General features: G+C 38.7%; 14 protein-coding genes across 15 annotated transcripts; 6 read left to right on the top strand and 8 right to left on the bottom strand.

Annotated features, from left to right (window-relative positions):
• Position 1: 1 nt before the first annotated feature.
• Gasu_45250 (uncharacterized protein) lies at positions 2–1692 on the bottom strand. Its single transcript, XM_005704490.1, has one exon. The coding sequence runs from the start codon at positions 1629–1631 to the stop codon at positions 156–158; it is 1476 nt and encodes a 491-aa protein (XP_005704547.1). The 5' UTR covers positions 1632–1692; the 3' UTR covers positions 2–155.
• A 110-nt stretch (positions 1693–1802) lies between these two features.
• On the bottom strand, positions 1803–3052 carry Gasu_45240 (bifunctional 2-dehydro-3-deoxyphosphogluconate aldolase /4-hydroxy-2-oxoglutarate aldolase). Its single transcript, XM_005704489.1, has 3 exons — positions 2781–3052; positions 2450–2735; positions 1803–2402 (listed from the first exon to the last, which is right to left on the bottom strand). The coding sequence occupies exons 1-3, from the start codon at positions 3015–3017 to the stop codon at positions 2308–2310; spliced, it is 618 nt and encodes a 205-aa protein (XP_005704546.1). The 5' UTR covers positions 3018–3052; the 3' UTR covers positions 1803–2307.
• Positions 3053–3462: 410 nt separating this feature from the next.
• Gasu_45230 (uncharacterized protein) lies at positions 3463–4259 on the top strand. The gene is made up of 4 exons (XM_005704488.1): positions 3463–3693; positions 3750–3793; positions 3850–3958; positions 4008–4259. Exons 1-4 carry the CDS (start codon positions 3595–3597, stop codon positions 4095–4097), a joined length of 342 nt encoding a protein of 113 aa, XP_005704545.1. The 5' UTR covers positions 3463–3594; the 3' UTR covers positions 4098–4259.
• A 193-nt stretch (positions 4260–4452) lies between these two features.
• On the top strand, positions 4453–6067 carry Gasu_45220 (uncharacterized protein). The gene is made up of 5 exons (XM_005704487.1): positions 4453–4721; positions 4773–4874; positions 4921–4965; positions 5019–5747; positions 5810–6067. Exons 1-5 carry the CDS (start codon positions 4521–4523, stop codon positions 6005–6007), a joined length of 1275 nt encoding a protein of 424 aa, XP_005704544.1. The 5' UTR covers positions 4453–4520; the 3' UTR covers positions 6008–6067.
• Positions 6068–6071: 4 nt separating this feature from the next.
• Gasu_45210 (short-chain dehydrogenase/reductase (SDR) family protein) lies at positions 6072–7272 on the bottom strand. Its single transcript, XM_005704486.1, has 3 exons — positions 7129–7272; positions 6658–7080; positions 6072–6595 (listed from the first exon to the last, which is right to left on the bottom strand). The coding sequence occupies exons 1-3, from the start codon at positions 7207–7209 to the stop codon at positions 6122–6124; spliced, it is 978 nt and encodes a 325-aa protein (XP_005704543.1). The 5' UTR covers positions 7210–7272; the 3' UTR covers positions 6072–6121.
• A 3-nt stretch (positions 7273–7275) lies between these two features.
• Positions 7276–8442, bottom strand: Gasu_45200 (mitochondrial carrier (BOU / S-adenosylmethionine carrier)). Its single transcript, XM_005704485.1, has 4 exons — positions 8071–8442; positions 7624–8023; positions 7460–7570; positions 7276–7407 (listed from the first exon to the last, which is right to left on the bottom strand). The coding sequence occupies exons 1-4, from the start codon at positions 8418–8420 to the stop codon at positions 7303–7305; spliced, it is 966 nt and encodes a 321-aa protein (XP_005704542.1). The 5' UTR covers positions 8421–8442; the 3' UTR covers positions 7276–7302.
• Positions 8443–8451: 9 nt separating this feature from the next.
• On the bottom strand, positions 8452–9882 carry Gasu_45190 (carboxyvinyl-carboxyphosphonate phosphorylmutase). The gene is made up of 5 exons (XM_005704484.1): positions 9395–9882; positions 9150–9346; positions 8920–9099; positions 8680–8873; positions 8452–8617 (listed from the first exon to the last, which is right to left on the bottom strand). The coding sequence occupies exons 1-5, from the start codon at positions 9771–9773 to the stop codon at positions 8563–8565; spliced, it is 1005 nt and encodes a 334-aa protein (XP_005704541.1). The 5' UTR covers positions 9774–9882; the 3' UTR covers positions 8452–8562.
• Positions 9883–10352: 470 nt separating this feature from the next.
• Positions 10353–11627, top strand: Gasu_45180 (uncharacterized protein). Its single transcript, XM_005704483.1, has one exon. The coding sequence runs from the start codon at positions 10618–10620 to the stop codon at positions 11533–11535; it is 918 nt and encodes a 305-aa protein (XP_005704540.1). The 5' UTR covers positions 10353–10617; the 3' UTR covers positions 11536–11627.
• Positions 11628–11631: 4 nt separating this feature from the next.
• On the bottom strand, positions 11632–12922 carry Gasu_45170 (uncharacterized protein). Its single transcript, XM_005704482.1, has 3 exons — positions 12626–12922; positions 12449–12572; positions 11632–12395 (listed from the first exon to the last, which is right to left on the bottom strand). The coding sequence occupies exons 1-3, from the start codon at positions 12893–12895 to the stop codon at positions 11653–11655; spliced, it is 1137 nt and encodes a 378-aa protein (XP_005704539.1). The 5' UTR covers positions 12896–12922; the 3' UTR covers positions 11632–11652.
• Positions 12923–12928: 6 nt separating this feature from the next.
• On the bottom strand, positions 12929–14782 carry Gasu_45160 (malonyl-CoA decarboxylase). The gene has a single exon (XM_005704481.1). It carries the CDS (start codon positions 14741–14743, stop codon positions 12953–12955), a length of 1791 nt encoding a protein of 596 aa, XP_005704538.1. The 5' UTR covers positions 14744–14782; the 3' UTR covers positions 12929–12952.
• Positions 14783–14982: 200 nt separating this feature from the next.
• On the top strand, positions 14983–15727 carry Gasu_45150 (zinc finger (C3HC4-type RING finger) family protein). Of its 2 annotated transcripts, XM_005704480.1 has the most exons (4): positions 14983–15257; positions 15308–15393; positions 15442–15490; positions 15541–15727. In XM_005704480.1, the coding sequence occupies exons 1-4, from the start codon at positions 15021–15023 to the stop codon at positions 15649–15651; spliced, it is 483 nt and encodes a 160-aa protein (XP_005704537.1). In that variant the 5' UTR covers positions 14983–15020; the 3' UTR covers positions 15652–15727. The 2 variants fall into 2 exon arrangements, with proteins under 2 accessions (XP_005704537.1, XP_005704536.1); XM_005704479.1 differs by having other exon boundaries at positions 15442–15727.
• A 5-nt stretch (positions 15728–15732) lies between these two features.
• Gasu_45140 (ATP-dependent RNA helicase) lies at positions 15733–17297 on the top strand. The gene is made up of 4 exons (XM_005704478.1): positions 15733–16635; positions 16688–16889; positions 16937–17205; positions 17238–17297. The coding sequence occupies exons 1-4, from the start codon at positions 15750–15752 to the stop codon at positions 17261–17263; spliced, it is 1383 nt and encodes a 460-aa protein (XP_005704535.1). The 5' UTR covers positions 15733–15749; the 3' UTR covers positions 17264–17297.
• A 4-nt stretch (positions 17298–17301) lies between these two features.
• Positions 17302–17982, bottom strand: Gasu_45130 (RNA-binding protein). Its single transcript, XM_005704477.1, has 3 exons — positions 17859–17982; positions 17541–17812; positions 17302–17486 (listed from the first exon to the last, which is right to left on the bottom strand). The coding sequence occupies exons 1-3, from the start codon at positions 17979–17981 to the stop codon at positions 17336–17338; spliced, it is 546 nt and encodes a 181-aa protein (XP_005704534.1). The 5' UTR covers position 17982; the 3' UTR covers positions 17302–17335.
• A 10-nt stretch (positions 17983–17992) lies between these two features.
• Gasu_45120 (uncharacterized protein) lies at positions 17993–18978 on the top strand. Its single transcript, XM_005704476.1, has 2 exons — positions 17993–18150; positions 18198–18978. Exons 1-2 carry the CDS (start codon positions 18023–18025, stop codon positions 18868–18870), a joined length of 801 nt encoding a protein of 266 aa, XP_005704533.1. The 5' UTR covers positions 17993–18022; the 3' UTR covers positions 18871–18978.
• Positions 18979–19236: the final 258 nt, after the last annotated feature.

The following is a 19236-nucleotide window of genomic DNA, read 5'->3' as shown; positions in this document are numbered from 1 at the left end:
CAATTGGTAATGAGATATGAAATGCACCATGCTGCTATGATTTGTGGATCGTTCTCTTCAGGCAACGACGACTATGAACAACTTGATATGGTTCGATGTAGTTGGAAGAACTTTGAAGTAATCATAATATATATATGTACAACAGAATTTCAACTTCAGACCGATAGAGTTTCCATAGCATTTTTGTTGCGTTCTTCTTTAACCAAACCCATCATAACAAGTATTCCATGTAATTGAGTGTCCGCGACTTGAATCACATACTTTCTCAATCTCTCTGTGTCTTCACGACCCAAAAAACGCAAACCCAAGTCGGCAAATTCCAAAAAAATCACAAACATAATCTTCGAAGGATCTGCTTCAAGTTGCTTATCCAACTCCTCTTCACTTATGTTGAATTCAACAGGAGTACAGCTATCAGATATATAAGAAGACTGATTAACGAGCTCCTTTAGTGCTACAAAAACTGGTAGATATGCATCTGGCACACGCTCAGTTCCCATAATTACGTTTTCATACAACTGAGAAAGCTTATGAATGTCCTCATCACTTATACCATTCCAATCGCTGTGAAATATTCGATAATACAGCGTCTTGTTCTCTTTCAACCGAGTTAGATTTCTCAAAAGTTCATAGATAGAGATAGAAGATTCCAGAGAAGCTAAATAATAGTCTTCAGGCACTTTCTCCCTTCTGAAATTAAACTGATAAATAAGTGACAGTTTCAATAAATTGAGCAAATCACAAAGGACATCTATTTCACCACAAGGTTCCAAACCCTTTTCTTGTGAAATTCTTCGACAAGTCGAAAACGGAAATATCCAATCCAAAAAGTGATCTGGTAGTTGAAAATACTTGATCATACTCTTGGCAAGCTCTGTAGTACAGCAACATGGAAAGTCATGATAACCAGAAACAGACGAGAGAAAATTTCCGATAGAACTACGCAACGGTGGCCAACAATGTTCTGCATCTGACAAAAGGGCGCGTGCTTCTCTTTGAATGATAGAAGCTGAAGGAAATGTATGTGTCTCAAAGATCTTTTTCAAAGAATTTGCCCGCTTATATGGCACTGTGAGCTTGGACAAAATATTGATATACGGAATTTCGCCAAGAGTTGCCTTTTCTGCAATATGGCAAGGCAACAGGAATTCGCGATGGTAAAGGCTCGATAACGACAATATAGCCAAAGTAATTTCCATTCGAAAACCATATCGTAGAAAGTGTTTCTTAATCCACTCTTCATCAGATAAGCAGCATAAGAAAATCTTTTTAGTGGTTGAACAAACTCCGTTACTGTTTCTCAAATAGGGGCGAACTGATGCAACCTGGAGTGCCAAAATGTTGGTAAGGAGTTGAACTGCTAAGGATACTTCACCAGCATCAGAAAGCTTGAATCTTTTGAGTTTCGGAGCTTGCGCAGGTTCTTTTGCAGTTTTGTCTACAGGTTCAAAGGCATTTTGAGAAGAGGCTCTCCAACCTTTCATAGCAACACCGGGCATAAAATCTGTAAGTTCTTCTTGATAGACAGTCATGAGACTGTGACAAACGTTACATATAAGTTGAGACTGTTCATTCAACACAAAATTTCCTACATTGTGACAGACGTCGCACTGTAGGCTTGAAAAGTCCATAGATTCTTACAAGGCTTGCTTGACAATTGTTGGTTATAATAAATGTTCGGAATGGAGGCCAATTATGAGTTGAATGTGGGGATTGTAGGCTTTTATGAAAGCTACGAAAACGATATTATGAACTAGGCAATTTCACAAATAAAGGTATTCCATCAAGTCACTATTCTCAAGCAATTGTGGAGAAACTTTAATCACGTTATTAGATGGTTTCAACTCTTTAGCAATACTTGAATCTTTTTGAAGTTGTATGTATTCAACCATTGCAAGTTTTCTTAAAAAAAGACTTTCATAAGAGAAATTGAGTCTATTTTCGATACAAACATGACAAGGGTAACTAGCTTGGTAAATAAAGGGTCCCATGTACGTTGAGAATCCTTTCAACTAATATGTAAGGACAACTTCATTATCAAAGTCCCATAAATGGAAATAATCATTTGTAACTCGAGTATCTTTGGACGCTAATAAACTTTTGAATAGCCATTTTCCAACGGTACGCATTATCTTCAATTAGCTTCCAGTTTTCGTTTGCAAGAGCGTTGCTATCAACTATCTGTTTCGAGACTCCAACGGCCCAGACACTTTTCTCTGCCAAGTACCTATACAAAGCGGACTTTTAGTCTTGGGCCCATAATGAGCTGGTGGTAAGAAGGGTGTTTACAAAGTTTCCCTTCCTTACTTACTCTGGGAGAGCATTTAAAGTGATGCCACTAGTGGGAAGTAAGGGAATATCCGGAAACGGTCCAGCAACTGTCTTCACCAAGGAGAGACCACCTACAATATCAATAAAACGATTTGACGTTCTCATAGGCATAGCATACCGAATGACTCTACAGGAAATAGTTTTACAAGAGAAGCACCGGCTGAAAAACAATTGTATATTTCGGAAGGTGTTGTTCCACCTGGAATAGCAAGTAGATCGTGACGTTTGGCCTCTTCTATTACGTCGTGAACAAGTACGGGACTCATTATGAACAAAGCTCCTGACTTTGCAGCAAGTTTCACTTGACTTGGTTTCAAAACGGTTCCCGCACCAATGGTTGCTTGAGGATATTCATTGGACAGCGTGTGAATCAACTCAAATGCATCGGGTGTTGTTAAAGTTATCTAGTTCTAATGTGAGTGAACAACAAGTAAAAGAAAGACACAGACTTCCAAACGGTCTAGACCTCCTGCCATTAAAGCTCTACACGTTTTAAGTGCGGTTGAAAAACTTTGCTGTCGAACACACACAACGACTGACTTGTATAGCTTATCTAGAACTTGTTCACTTTTCAGTTGAGATAAGACTTTGAAGGTGTGCTGTTTCCAATAAAAACTAATTCTGGTTCGTTGTCTTTTACATTTCTTGTGAGAAATCTGAAAAGGAACCCAAGTAGTTTGAAACATAAAGCAGAAATAAAAATTGCATTGATTTCAAATTCCAAAATATTTCAACGAAGTTTTCAGATATAATGACAAAATATATCTTTCTTCAACCCTCTTTGTAATACCTTTCCTTTTAGAAAAATGATTGAGGCTTGAAACTCTTGTTATCAACAAAAGAAGAAATCATTTCGTGTCTAGGAACAGGAGTTAGTCATTTCTTATTAGAAATAAGAATCACTATAACACAAAGCATAGAGAACATTCTGTATGAGTTTACACTTCCATTCAAAATGTTTGTTTATATATCATCAAGTTGTTTTTACCTGTTCTGCTACGACTCAACGTGTAGGAACTGAGTCTTTTTTAGACAATGATTCGTGCTATAAATAGAGTAATACATCAATGGATATTTATTTGCTATGAAACTTTGTAAAAGAATTCTATGATATATAGTGATCACAGTCTTTCATCGAGCATGATTATTTCTAGAACCAAACATCGTTATCTAATGATTCCATGTCGATGTGTCGTTTGGTGAGAAATTGATTTGTTTCTCTTCAAGGCGTGTAGTTTTCCTGATACTTTCTTCCTGTGTTATATGGGAAGACTGTTCAAGACCTACTTGTCCGGTTCCACCATTTACTGTTGTAGCACTTGCAAGTGTCATCTTGCAGTACATGAGGACATCATGTCCAAGGTAACTTTAGCTCCCCTTTTTATATTGGCAGTCGCTTAGTGTCTTTTCTGGTACAGCAATTTCAAGGCCGTCATGGAAGAGCTTATTTGTTCAATAATGTGTAAGGCAACACTCGTTATATGCACTGTACTTTTTGTTGGCTTATGCAGCTTTTAGTGTCAATATTAGCTTGGGTCCCAAGGAAGAACGAGTCCTGATCACCGGTCTTCATACTGTGGCAGATATTTACTGCAATGTTTGCCATACGGTCATTGGTTGGAAATACGTAAGTCTAGGGTTTATCTGTTGGTTTGTACAACTCAAACAATTTCAAGCTGGAAGCCTACGAGGAGTCACAACGGTACAAAGAGAATAAATACATAGTAGAGCGCAAAAAGATGGTGAAAGAGTCTGAAATACTTTAGTGAACAGTTTTTTCTATCTCCCATTTCGTCTTTTGTGTGTTCATTGTATATAGGAACTAGACAAGTCCTTTGTCGTCTTCTATATGTGCTGTCTTCACTCTGTATACATTATTCCTTTTTTATTTTACTCTGTTTTTCCAAAATAAAAATTATCTCGTTGTCTGTTTGCAAATATATGTAAACAAAGTTCCTCTGTGGATGGGAAGAATATACACATACCTTAAGTATTAGAGATGGCAACATGCTATCCTATTCTAACAAAGTTGTCCAGCTCATTTCTTTGATTACTTATTGGAAAGATCTCTCTGCCATTATTAGGTTATTCTGTCATTTTCTTCTTCGGCTTCCTAATCTCCCCCTCCTTCCCTGTTTGCAGAGATTTTATCCAAGGCGAGCATCGAAACCCTCTTTAGGTTGTAGAAAATGGAGTGCTTCTCACTAAGACTCATAGAAAACGAAGTAGTGAGAGAATGGCTTATGGGAAGAAACGAGGTCTACATTCCTCCTCATCTTGTTGAAAGTTCCGTGGGTATATGCGGGGATACCAGTTTTGGAAACGAAAACGAACGTTTACACTTCCTCATGAGGCCAGTTGGAGTCGTCGACAACATTTTGGTAGGACTGGTAAGAAACAGTTATACAGGAGAATGGGCGGAAACTTTGACTTTGTTTTAGAAACTGGGAGGCACTTTCCAATTCGCACTTCCCAAGAACTTTTCTGGTGTCGCTACTTCCAAGCGCTTTGTGGTGGACTTGAAATCTTTCGAGAAATTAGAGGTTTGGATTCTTTTTTTGGTCAATTGCCGCTCATTTTCTTATCTAGTTCCATTGGTTCTCGAATAACACGGTACTTGTCGACTGGATGAAGGTAGGTTTGGAAGGAACTCGAGTTGACCTTTGATTCATTCCTCATTGTTATAGTTTCCTACAGCTCAGTATCGTATGAGATATTTAGTACTCTTTGAAGCTCCACCACCTGGCAAGCTACCCTCGAAGTTATTGAGAAGCTCAGAAATTATAAGCACAAGAGAGCAAATGGTCTTGGAGAAAGTTGCTATTTGTGGACCAGATAGAGAGCCTCATTTATTGAATGAAGAAGCCTTTAGACTATGTAATTATGAAAGAGACGTATTTCTGGATGCTATTCATTACATGATGAGAAGCTTAGGAGTATTCCACGGTTCGCTTCGTGTTACGGACTACCAAAAAAATTTCGAAAAAATAGTTCCAATTAGAACAGCTATTCACGTAATTAGAAGTGAAAAGACGGAACACTTGAAGATGTCGGAAATGATGAATTATAGCGTTCATAGTCCGTTGGTGAATAAGGCTTTGAACAATATCGTTGTGATTCCAACAGGAAAACTTAAGCATATTTTAGAGAAGGAACATTTTATGGATGAATATCGCCGTTACGAACCCTATGCAATGATGGCTTATGTTCGCCGACAATTTCGCAGACAACGTAGATCAGCAAAGAGAAAGAGAGCTTCAAATACTTCATCTACTTCAACTGTTTCAGACAGAGTTGTTGGTAGCTTGTATGGAGACACAGTAGAAAAGAATGATGATCCCTGTATTCCATTTTCAGATGAGGCTATACTCGGAAATGTGAAATCTGAAATATGCTTATTGGACAAGAAGTTTTCGGTGTGTGGGAGTCATTCACTCGTTTCTTACACGATATGATTACTAACTATTCTATTCAATAGGTTGATGAACATTCTATGCAGCCTGAAGATGCTTATGATAAAGTTTGGACGTTGAATGAAATGGTTCCGTTATCAACACAAGACTTTGGCTTTTCTTATGAACCGACTTGCTTCATCGATGAACTTTATGATATGTTCCAAGAACGAAACATTTCATATGACTTGGATGAAGCAGAATTGCTGCAAAACTTTTCGTAATATTGTGCGATGATCATAACTGAAATATGGATAAGACAGAAGAAAGGAAATCGTTCTGTATTTGTAGATTATGAAATACTGCGACGTTATTTACTTTTGCAAATTAAATGAGCCTTATTTTTCATCATTTTGAGTGTTTTCAAAGGAAGTTACTAAATCCTGTAATACGCAATATAGTCTTTCCATATCTTGTTTGGAATAGTGAGTACGTGCCAACGGCAAATGCTTTTCAACCTTTGAGCGATCTAAAAAAAAGTTTCCAGAATCTTCCTTTCGAACACTTGAACTACATGCAAGCCAAACAACGGTGTCTGCTCCTTGTTCAGGAGTTCTTAGGTGACTCTTCATAGTCTTATAAAACTGAGGCATTGATTCTTGTACAACTGGTGTGTTTACCCAGCCAGGATGCATAGAAAAGAAACTTGTGTTCATTTTCACATACTTCGTTGACCAGTACTCTACTAGCACAACTTGTTGACGCTTATTTCTAGCATATTGTTTCATACCATCAAACGGCTCTTTTTTCATTGGTAGGTCATCAGTTTCCAAGCGTTCAGTCAGCATTCCACCTGAACTAACTACGATGACCTGTTGTGTTGAAAAGTTGAATTCAGTAATGGAACAACTAAGCAAGTCTTATACACACTAACCCTCGAAGGACCGTTTTTGTTCAGTGTAGGAAGAAGTAACTCTGTAAGGTAGAAAACACTCAACACGTTGGTCACAAAGTTGGTTTCGAAACCTTCTTCTGTGAGTTGAAACCGATGAGCCATACAGCCAGCGTTGTGAATCAGTACATTCACTGGCCTTTGATCGAATATCAACTGTTCCGCAAGTTGTTTCACTTGTTTCATACTACTCATATCACATTGGTATAGGTAGATGTGTTGGTTACCGGACGTTTGTTTCAGTTTGGTTATAGCAGCCTCTCCTCTTTGTCTATTTCTACATACTAAATAAAGGTTACAGGAGGCCTTGGCAAGTGCTTCTGCAGTTGCATAACCTATGCCACTATTTGCCCCTGTTATGACGCAGTGAAGAGACTCGTGGTTAAGAGATAAGGGTTCAAATAACTAGAGAGTCTTTAGAGGTTTGGAAATACGAATATAACAATAATCTACCTTTTGTCTGGAGGAAAAAGCAGATTTGGTAAAGTGTAACAAGCCGAGTACAATAAATTCTGTTTGACGAATCAACTGCATTTTCTATAAGGGTCTGTAAAAGCCACTTGACAAGGCGAGATATATGAAGAGCCACAATTCATGCTTCGTCATGGGTGGTCATTCATTCTCCTCTTAAGATGACACAGTTGGAACGGTAGAGTCATTCCTAGCAGAAGAAAAACTTGCGAATAAAAACTTACATCCAGAGTAAGCCGTAAAACAAATGGAAGCGGATGGCTAGTCACAAATGTTTAGATTGCACAATACATAGCACACCAAATAGACTTACTGCATGAAATAGCATCCGAGCAACGACACCTCGTAAAAAACCTCTGAATCCTTCCTCTTTGAAAATGATTGTCATCGCATGCAACATATTCTTGTATGAAGATGATGTTACCTGGAACAACAAGTTGATAAATGGCCTCCATCAGAACATTGAACTGTGCTTACTTCTCCTTGCGTTTGGAGACGAGTTTTCACGACATCTAAAGGATTCGTAAGTCCACTGGCTACAGTTCCAGCCATAGCTCCAGCAATCAAATGACTAGAAATGGAAAACTGATGTTCGGGAACTTGTCTGTAATGTAAAAGAAAGTGCTTGACTCCTTCATACGTCGCAAAATGAACAGCTGTATAAGGAACTTCCATCACTAGCGTAGTAGTATAACCAGCAAAGAAAGCCCCAATACCCCTTTCTGTATAAACTCTAGAAACTACGGAAAAGAAACTGGTTGAAGTCTTCTGCAATTGCATCCTTTGTTTCACAACATCAAAAGGAATAAAAACACCATCGGAAACCAAAGCAGCTAACGCACCTGCTCCTGCAGTGGCAAGTGGTTTGTATTCGTTTCTAAGAAAAAGCGTTATCTTCGCAACGGAAACAACATAAACGCTTACACATTGTTTGAAAATAGTTGTTTTCCTATTTCATATGTTGCAAAATACACTGCGTGTCCTGGACCAGCTGTCATAGAGGCAGCTCCAATACCTCTCCATAGCTTAAGAAATCCTTCCTTTCGTAGAATCTCCGCGACACAAGAAAAGAGTCCTTGGTTGGGAGTGTTCACTGTGATGGACTGTAGACGAGTTTTCACGGTATCTAAAGGAAACATAAGGGTTGTTTCAGTAAGACCTGCAACTGCACCAGCAATCATATGTTGCCAATGAGATAAGTCTGTACTAGCCACTTCTTCTATATGTGGAATAAAAGATAATGGAATATTGCCTTTCTCGTCGCTAACCATCATGTTTTGTACTGTTCCTATCGATCCAATCTTGAAATGCAAAAAAGACAGTATTCTACTTGAATAGCGACAACTCTGTTTAAAAGAGTATCCAACTTTACAAAGTAACAATTCAATACGTTCTACACAAATATCAAAAACAGCACTAAATGGCATATTTTTTCTCTTCTTCATAATAATGATCAAATCCAACCATGTCGCTATTTGTTTGAACATGTCAGACTCCTTCATCATCAGTTTGCTTTTCATGCGTGCAACTTACCAAACATGTGAGAAATCATGTAACAATGGTCGTACCTTTTGAGGATCTCCAGATTGAAGAGCTACAAGAGCTTCTTCCATGGCTTTCATAGAGGCTGATAGTAAAGTTAATGGATAAGCGGCAATTTTGTAACCGATAGCTGCCAATTCCTTCGGCGGAAGAATGGGTGTTGTACCTTGTTCAACCATATTTGCCTATAAAGTATAGGTCAACTATTCTCAATCAGATTATCATTAGTACCATCTTTGGTCCTTCCACTTGTTGACAAAATACTTTCATTTGTTCCACAGATGAAGGAGCTTCCATAAACAAAATATCCGCACCATGCTTTCGAAAAAGCTTCATACGAACTATGGCTTCTTCCAAGGAATGTGAATAAAGAGCATCTGTTCGAGCCATAATCACTATATCATGTCCCATCTATTCAAGTGACATATTCTTCATTTTTAAAATTCCAAAGATGGGCTTACCTCTTCTCTTGCATCTACTGCAGCTCGAATTCGTAACTCTGCTTCCTCTCGAGAAACTACAGACTTTCCTCGGGTATGACCACAACGCTTCGGATTAACTTGATCTTCTAACATAATACCAGCAGCACCAGCATTGGCAAAGCCTTTGACAGTTCTCTTTACACTCAAAGGGTTGCCATATCCTGTGTCCCCATCAGCTATTTCAATCTCAGTCATATCATACCATACAGCTGAAAACTAGTTACCAATGATCGGTATATGTACTGATTCCGTTATGAATCTTAACTGGGAAACCACTTCACCATAGGATAACAAGCCAGTATCTGGTAACCCATGAAGAGCAGATACCCCAAAGCCACTCATGAAACTAAGCTTGAAACCGTGTCTCTCTATCAGTTTTGCGGACATTGCATCGTAACAACAAGGCATTAGAAGAAAATCATCACAACGTAAAAGCTGTCGAAGTTTCGAGGATGGAGTTGACGCTTCATTCGAAACCGAGCAACTCTGAACGAAACGAGAAGGCTTTGATGGACCAAAAACTCTAAACAAGTTTGCAGCAGATGGTCTATTCCTAACCATAGAGGAATGGTTACGTATCAACGGACCCCATACAAAGGCCATATGTTTCATTTTCACAACGAAAAACCCAAATGACCCATCTGAAAATATTTTCTTATTCACTCAGTTGTTGTAGAAATGTGTGCATTTTACATTTCCTCAGAACAATCTTACGAGTCTCTTATTTTCAGTGACATTTGACAATCCAAGACAAAGAATGATGACCTGAACAGCAACAACACAGAAACTCATATCGTTGAAAAAACTTTCTAAACTCTGAATGTGTCGTAATGGTAAGGTTCAATCCTTTGGATTCTTTATCTTTCAAAATACCTAACATAGCTTTCATTGATATATTATTTCACTGTGAGCACTTGAAGAACAGTTCAAATACTCAGTATTCGATCACAGCTTTATATTATTATTATTATTATTATTATTGAATAAAGTGGAAAAGCAAGCTGTATCTATATCCACTTTCCTTCCTTTATTCATGTTGAATAAAACTATTCCCTATATAGATGACAAAATAGAAATCCAGTTGGAGAAAATTATGAAACTTTCCAAGAATCATCAAATAATCGATAGTTTTGGAAGAGGAGGGAAGAAACGGATCAAATGCCAATCGGTCTCCAGGCAATGAGAGTCGCGTGGACGAGCACGTTGGTTCTCTCGGTGTGAAGTTTGTGTGGATTATTGCCCAACAACCGTATAGTGTGTCGTCACACGAGGCGCTCAACTAGTGGTTAGTATATACAACGTTTAACTATGGTCACTCATAACAGCTTTAGGAACATAAGGAAAATATCCTGTACACGAAGCTGTAATACTCGAGCTTGGAAGCTTTCATAGCACAACTACTAAACTTGCGCATAAGTGGCACAGTGGGAAAAAATCCCTCGACGAAATGCAAAAGAATGATATGGAACTGACTCAAGTTGCAAACTATTTACCAACGGCTGATGGTTTTGCTAGTAGAAAAAGCAACTATGGTACTTCTCAAGGTCCAAGGATATTTAGTTCCATTCCAAATACTATGCAAGCTTATCAAAGAATACATATGAAGAATGAGATAGTTGCAGATTCCTACGACGTTCATGATAGTTTTATTCACAAGGAAGAGCAAAAGAACAGCGAAATAACGACGCTTTTGCAAAACACAGAAGTAGGCCACATGTGGAGTAACCCGAGTTCTTCCAAGCTTCAAACTAGGTTAACGTCCAATTCTATACTTGTAGACAAAGAAAACGTGAACAACCGAGTTACAAGTGAACAGGTTATTTCAGATGCAGAATGTGAAGTAGGGAATCCTTATTCCTCCTCTCATAGGGAAAATGAAGCTTTTGCATTTTGTCACATGTTTAGAGAAAAAGATGAAGCAATTGTTTGGAAGCTTAGTTTATTGTCTCAGAGAAGAAGCTCTCCGTATATTCCACCTTCATTCATTACTCAACGAAATAGTAAGCGAAAGAAGTGGTATAGTGAAAGCGACTTGTCCGATATAGACATGGATGAAGACTCAGATTTGTATCGAACGATACGTACGAGTTTTCGTGTAGTCAAAGATAACAAGAAGAACGGTCGTTTGAGATCACAAAATTCGAGCAGTAACAATCTGCACACAAAGAATAATTCTCTTGGTAACAAAAAGAAAGCTAAAAATGACAAGCGTTCTTATCAACAGCAACCAAATAACAATGAATTATCATTTGTTAGTAGTGGAGTTTGGTTTTGGGATACAAAATGTCGCCAGGCTGTTGCGATTTGTTTGGACAACGATACGCTTACGAGAGATATTTCTGAAATATTTGGAAGAACTTCGTAACAAAATTATAAATAATATTGTTATCGTAGTTTATAAGTTACATAACTAATGCATTCTGTACATCCAAACTAGAATACAACTACTCTGCATTCTCTCTTGGAAAGTCTAAAGATTCATTCAAATACAGTCGTCAACAATACTCGCTGCTTCTGTAAAGTCAATACACTGAGAATTGAGTTGCTTTTCTTGTTCAGGAAATGACAGTAAAAGATCTGAAGTCGGATTGAATAGATTATTAAATAGTCCCGTAACAACTTTGGTCTGTACTTGACGAACTTCCAAAGCTGCTGCCCAATCGAGTTGTAAACGGAAAAAACTCCTCTGCTCTCTTTGAATCTGACCAGTATTTGGATTATAAACAATAACTCTCTTTGTTCCTTTCCAGGGACCAAAAAGGGTCTTTATCGTGTTGGGATCAACGACATAATTAAGGTTAGCTGAAGAACTGCTTCCAGTGTTTAAGTCAGTTACTGAACTGGAATGTGAATATTCGCTACTACTTGCTCTTTTCCCATTATCTAATGGAGTCCTCGTCGATGACTTTGAACCACTTGACGTCCATTCTCTTTCGCTAGAGTTTATCCTGACTTGAGTTGTGCGACTGGAAGACAAGTTCAATCTTCGTTGGTTCTGCACACACTGACATTTGCTTGAAGACTGTTGACAAAGGTAACAATTACTCATTTTAACAACTTCCACAGCATATATCCTTCGTGAAGGCGGAAACCCTGGCTGCATTGGATGCCATAAGACAGCGTTATGAAGCGTCACACAAGAAGTAGCATACTGCAAATATACATATAAATATAAAAGAGATAACGAGATAGGCTCTGCGTTAGACAAACAAAACTTGACCATTCCTTCCTTTGTTTACTACTTACCTGCGCCAAGACAGTCAACACCATTCCATTACTTAGTATATGAAAGTCAAAGCGTTCACCTGTGTATACATCGAATACAGAGCGGCTTATATTAGGAGCATATTTTTGTAACGGTATAGGAATTGCATAGTGGGACCAACTCAAGTCGTTCAGACACTAATAAAGTACAAGAATGAGTGGCTTCAAAGTCCCAAAAATTGTATTCTTACATATAAAAATAGAAAACCGTCTTTGTAACACTTGACCAAGTAATTCTGGGAAACCTTTTCCTTGTGTGAACCGTTGGAATAAGAATATCCTGATATACATAGCAGTTGCTTTTCGAAACGTTCCACCTGAAAACCTTCCTCCGGTTTATCACAGAATAGCCAGTCAAAGACTTCCAAACTAGAATGGAGTCTTGTTGGGAAGGCTTGAGCTAGTTCACCCTTTTCATTGAGGTAGCTTTGGAACGCGCCTTTAGGTGAACCAACTTGCATATCTCTTTCGAGTACGTAAATCCTCAAAATGCGAATGAATCTCAACACTTTATTTTCTTATGCAGTCTTTCCGTTTTCATACATACTGTCTACTACAGGAATCCACTGTCCCAACTCACTACAAGCAGGAGCAGGTTCACCCTTATAAAATCTAAGTATATTACGTTCCTGGTCTTGTAAACGATACCTAAAGTTTACAGTAATACCAAGGCTTTCTCGAAGTCTCGACCTGGAAACATCAGCCATGTAGTTTATACGATATAACTCAGCACCATTACTAAAATGAATTCGGGCGACTGGATCGGAACAACGAATCACATAACCATCAGCTCGAAGAATATAATACGCACAAAGTTTCATGATGGTATCCTTGGCCCGAATCAACTGATCTTCAACTGCTGCAGGGTCTAAAACCTGAGCAGTATCTGTAGTATTGTCCTTCAAAACTTCTAAAATAGTATTCACTACTGCTGCATCATCTGCAGATAGGACCATTCTATCCTGAAAACTAGGCGCTGCAGATCCATTAAAGAGTTTCATTTGGTGGAATAGCCAAGAAACAAATCGTCGCACAACAGACAGCGTATAAACATCACCATTGTAGTTCATCCGCAAAGGCAAATCCTTATAGAGAATATGATTGATAACTTTTTGCTCCATATCTAAACCTCCTAAAAGTGAACGAACTCGGATATGATTGATTACAGGATGAAGTGCTCGATCGGAACGATACGGTTCACATAACTTTCCAACTTCTTCATCACTTGCCGGAAGTTGTTCACAAAATGCAACGTGTGCCGTCGCCATCGTAAGCAATGGTTGTGACTTGTGCTTCAAATTGAAAACTTTGCAACCTTTGTTGAGACGTTCTAAAAGCTCGAAAATGGTTCGACGAGGATTCCATTCCTGTCTCCAGTCATTATAAGAAAACATGATGGTCCTTGCATTCGAGTCAATATTGGAACTTTCTAAAACCAACATATCCTCACGAAACAAGTCAAGAACCAAACGATTGGAGAGATACTTCAAATGTCTGTGCACAGCAACTCGAAAAGGATCCATTAATTCTTTACGATAGCCCATTACCGTTCGAAGCTGTAAAACAGCCATAACTCCTTCTGGATGATCCAACATTGCTTTGAAAACTCTGTAAAATGGAGGTGTTAACTGCTCTCTAACTGCAAGGAAACGATCAGAAGCTGGAACATCCTCTATAGGTTGTTCTATTTCCTCATTTGCTTCCAAAGAATCTTCCCCCGTTGAATCTTTCCAATTCTCTCCAGTCTCTGGAGTGGTGGGTGACTGCTCTCTTTGCACTTTCAAATATTCAACACTCTTTTCCATATCTGCTACATTTGGCGATAAGTCGGTGGCAAGAGTTTCGATGAGACGGAATCTCGGTTCCAGCAACAGTCTTCGTATTTGCTTTGCGACCTCTCCAGCAACTCTATGTGTAAACATCTCTCTAAATTTGGGTCGTGCACTTCCCAAACCGACATCTTTGTGATCGTGGAAGAGTGCTCTCACTTGTTGTACGATTTGCTGATCTGAATCCAAGCTATTAGAAGAATGTGTACTGGATGGAGCCGGTCGTACAACGTCCCCAGGAAGTTCCCATAGAGGTGCCTTTGAAGTCTTATCTTCATTTCCTGCCGTTGCACGTCTCAGTAACGACTGAAGGTATCTGTCAGCAAGTTCGGAAGGCGTTTCAGTTAACGTAACAGAAGATTCCTCTGCATAGTATTTTGGTCCCAGCTCTTCCGAAAGATATCTTTTCCAAGTCTTTGAAATAAACGTTCTATCTTTAAAAGTGGTCAATCGACGAACAAAGTATCCCAGTGTCGACATTTTCGATAGAGCAACAAACACAACCAATCAATGCCCTCGTCGACGGTCCATTTCAAAAGGGACAAGAAAGCCTTAAAAATGAAACACACTTCATGAGCCACAATTAATTCCTTGCAAGACATTTTCACCGTAAAAAATCTTATTTCACATCTTCTCTCAAGCGATATTTATAGAATATATTGTGGAAAGGTTATGAGCAGAGTCCAGTGATACATATCTTTTCCGTTAGCTTGGCTTTCATTTGCGATTTTTGGCCCAAACCTTATCTTCATTTGAGATGGCTTCCTATGATGAGGACCATGACTTGGTATCTTCTTCTCAAATGGAAACCGGAGAAGAAAGTAGAGTCTCTTTACAGGTATCTGAATTGGTAGACTGGATGAATACACTGGAAATAGAGGATAATGCGGAAGAAGAGGGAGATTGGAGAGGGAATCTCTTATCTTGGCTGACCAACCAAGCTCCCCTACTGCCAGTTTCCAAAAAGGCTATAGAGGAACTCAGAACTTTACAAGTAAGATAGAGAATTGTTTGGTGTTGTTGTTTACTCAACTTCTTTGGTAGTTGACTGAAGATATTCCAAGTGATAACTCGGTTTGTGTGGTATGTGCGGACTCATTTCAGCCGGGTGACGAGGCAAAGCAACTACCGTAAGTATGGCTTACGAGAGCACTTGCAATGACACATGTTCTGTTCAGTTGTCAACATTTATATCACTCTGCGTGTATTTTAAGTTGGTTCCGACAGGTGCTGGAAAAACTTTTGTTTGAACTGTATAGAAACTGACGTGGTTGTAGCATAATTCCTGTCCTTTATGTAGGCATGAGTTACCAACCGATAATCCTATATATGAAGCACAAAGAAGAGATAGAGAGAGGTGGAAAGACGCTTCTCATATGTTTGCCTAAGACATTTTGGCGCCATTCTTCTTTTTACTTCATAATTGTCGCAGAAACAGAAAATTATAAAGAATTGATTGATCGTCCGCTTGTGGGGATCAAAAGCAATGAAACGAAAGAGACCACTAGAGTCACACTCAGATACTTTACTTACAGATGAAACTTTTGAAAGTTTACAAATATCACAAGAGACACTAGCTGCTTTAGAAGAAATGCACTTTACATACATGACAGAGGTTCAAGCAAGATGTCTTCCACACGCTTTAGGAGGAAGAGACGTATTGGGTGCCGCACGAACTGGTTCAGGCAAAACTCTTGCATTTTTGATCCCTATCGTAGAACTCTTGAGCAAAGTGAAATGGCCAAATAAAATGGGAACTGCTGCCGTCATCATAGCTCCTACAAGAGAACTGGTTCTGCAGACACACAACGTGCTATCAGAGTTGTGCAGTCACCATCCTCATTCCCACTGTGTCGTTATGGGAGGCTCAAATCGAAAAGTAGAAGTGGAAAAGTTAACAAAAGGAACCACTATTATTGTAGCCACTCCAGGAAGACTGTTGGATCATTTGCAGAACACGAGAGGTTTCCTATTTAAGAATTTACAGGTTTTGGTTATTGATGAAGCAGACCGTTGTTTAGATATCGGATTTGAGGAAGAAATGCATGAAATTCTGAGGATCCTTCCAAAGGACAGACAAACGCTTTTGTTCTCAGCAACACAAACTACTCGAGTTGAAGATTTAATCAAGGTTTCCTTCAAAAATAAACCAATTTATGTAGGTGTGGATGATAAACGAGAGACTGCCACAGTATCTGGATTAGAACAAGGCTTTCTCGTATGCTCAGCTGAAGTTCGATTTCAGACGTTGTTTACATTTCTCAAAAGAAATTCAAAGAAGAAAATTATTGTGTTTTTCTCTAGCTGCAATGTCGTCAAGTTTTATGCGGAATTGTTGAATTTCATAGACATTCCAGTTTTAGAGTTGCATGGTAAGATAGATTATCGTATATCTGAATGAGAACACTGAAGACAACATAATAGGGAGACAGAAACAACAGAAGAGAACGAATACATTTTTTGAATTTTGCAAGGCACAGAGTGCTATTTTACTTTGTACTGACGTTGCTGCACGTGGTTTAGATATTCCTGCTGTCGATTGGATTGTCCAATATGATCCTCCCGACGAACCGAAAGAGTATATTCATCGAGTAGGTCGAACTGCACGTGGAGTTGACGGAAAAGGGTAAGTGTTTGGCTGTCCATTAGGTTTTGTATTTTAAGACGTCCTAGTCGTGCTCTTTTGTTCTTGCTACCTTCAGAAAAAGGCTTTCTGCATTATCTTAGACAGGCAAAAGTTCCCTTACATGAATACGAAATAGCGACCAGCAAGTTAGCAAATATTCAGAGTCAACTAGAAAGCTTGATTGCTAAGAACTATTATTTGCATAAGAGTGCGAAGGAAGCATATCGCTCCTATCTTTTGGCATATGCATCTCATCATATGAAGCACATTTTCAATATGGAAGCGTTGGATTTGAAAGCAGTTGCGAAAAGTTTTGGTTTGACTATTCCACCAGCGGTTCACGTGCAGTCATACTCGATACACAAATCTATTAAAAAGAGACCAAAATCACAAGGAAAACCTGACCGTCTTAAAGCCCTTTTGACAAAGCATTTAAGTTCATAATTTTATAGCAAGTCATAGTCGTCCAGTTGGTCATTATACTGAAGTATCTTTCGTTTGATTTTGCTATGGTCGGTCCAAGTAATAAAGTCTTCCATATTTCTTGTGACCAACAAAGCTGGGTCCGTTACTTGATGAGGTCCTATTCTTATGTGCCTATGTGACAAAGGGTAAACTTGCAACTTTTACTTATGAGAAAGAAATACATACCCTTGTTCCACAAAAGTGGTTGCTTCTTTCAAGTTCTCTGCATATTTCAAACGAACGAGTACCACAGCAAGTCTTCTCCTACAGAAACTACTTACAGTAATCTTGGCGCACTGTTCGAGACTACGCTTCAAAGGAATAATACCCATTTCATACAGTTTTTCCAATAAAATATCCGTATACTCTACTCTTTTCTTGTCAGAAGGATCCAACTCTTTGATTTTTTCAGCCAACTTCTTAATGCGCCCACATAGTTTGTTATATTGATGATAGTCCTTTGCACCGTCTATGCTTAGCTTTCAGAGAATCCAACTTACATACCTCGGGTCTTTGTATACGATATCTTCGAATGATTCTTGTTTCGTGCAAGTTTCTTTCCTTTTTCCATTGTAGAAAGTCTGCTTTCTTTAGTAACTTGAACTCGTGATACTTTAGTACACGCATTTCTCAACAACAATCGGACCGAAATATTTGTTGTTTTAGAAATGGCGCATTCCATTTCAGTGGATGAAAGAACCAAAGCCTTATTCAAAGGTTGTTCGACTGAAGAGATCTTGAGAAGAGCTCAACAAGTGAAAGAAGAGGCCATCAACAAGAAGGGTATTTGCTATGGGTGGGTGTGTTCTTATGAACTTGCTACGTATATCTAATTGAGCTTAGTTGTATCTCACAACTGTACTTTTTGGAAACCCATTTGTACAAAAATCCTTTTTACGAAGAATATTTGCAACAACACGGCGGTTTGAAGGATAAAAAAGTTGTAGACGTTGGTTGCTGCTTGGGATTGGATACTCGACAGATGCTTTTAGATGGGTTGGAATACCAAAACCTAGCTGCCTTTGATGTGTCGAAAGATTTTATATCGTTGGGTTTCCAACTGTTTGAAGAAACTGGATCAGAGTTGGCTTCAAGATTTTTTGCAAAGAGTGTTTTGGATACCGACTTGGCAACTTTTATCCAAGAAAGGTATCATCTAATTCCCTGCGACCTCGTTCTGGTGAATTCTGTTTTGCATTCCTTTGATGAAGCGCTAGCAAAAGTAGCTGTTGAAAACGTTGCTTCTCTCTTAAAGGCCGATGGATGCTTGTTGGGTTATGTTCCTACGAAAACAGATAATCCTGGTCAGTCTTCTGCTGGAGAAAATGGTTATCGATTTTATCATACAGAGTCTAGTCTTCAAAAGCTTTTGGAAAAGAATGGCTTTGAAAATATCAAAGTAAATACAATTCCCATAGAAGAAATGTTTCCTTCCTTTCATCCGACACAAGAGACAGGAATGGAAGGCCGAATAGACGTAACCTTCTTTAAAGCCAACAAGAAGAAGACCAAATGAAGTTGCTCTGTTGTTGCTTGGGTATTTCGTTTCTCAGGTAGTTGACTTTTCACTAAAAAACCTTTGTTCTTTTGAAACGATATGAAAAATAAAAAGAACCTTTTAGAACTGTCATATTGTCTTTCTACCAGTTTCCTGTTGTATGTTTCTTGGCAAAGTTGCAAGTCATTCATGTATCAAACCAAAGACTTGACTGTTGTAGCCCATTCTGTTGTACTGAATTATTCTCATATTCACTTAGTATGGTCTTCCACACGTTTCTTTCTTATCTTTCCTTTCACTCAAACGAGTTGTATGAGCAGCCATGATTGCTATTTTCTCAGTTTCCATTCTCTATCAACTTGTTCCAAAACGCCTATGACGGTT

Source organism: Galdieria sulphuraria, assembly GCF_000341285.1.
Source record: "Galdieria sulphuraria unplaced genomic scaffold scaf_41, whole genome shotgun sequence".
NCBI lineage: Eukaryota > Rhodophyta > Bangiophyceae > Galdieriales > Galdieriaceae > Galdieria > Galdieria sulphuraria.
The sequence above is the reverse complement of the archived record's forward strand: the minus strand, read 5'-3'. Positions and strand labels throughout refer to the sequence as shown.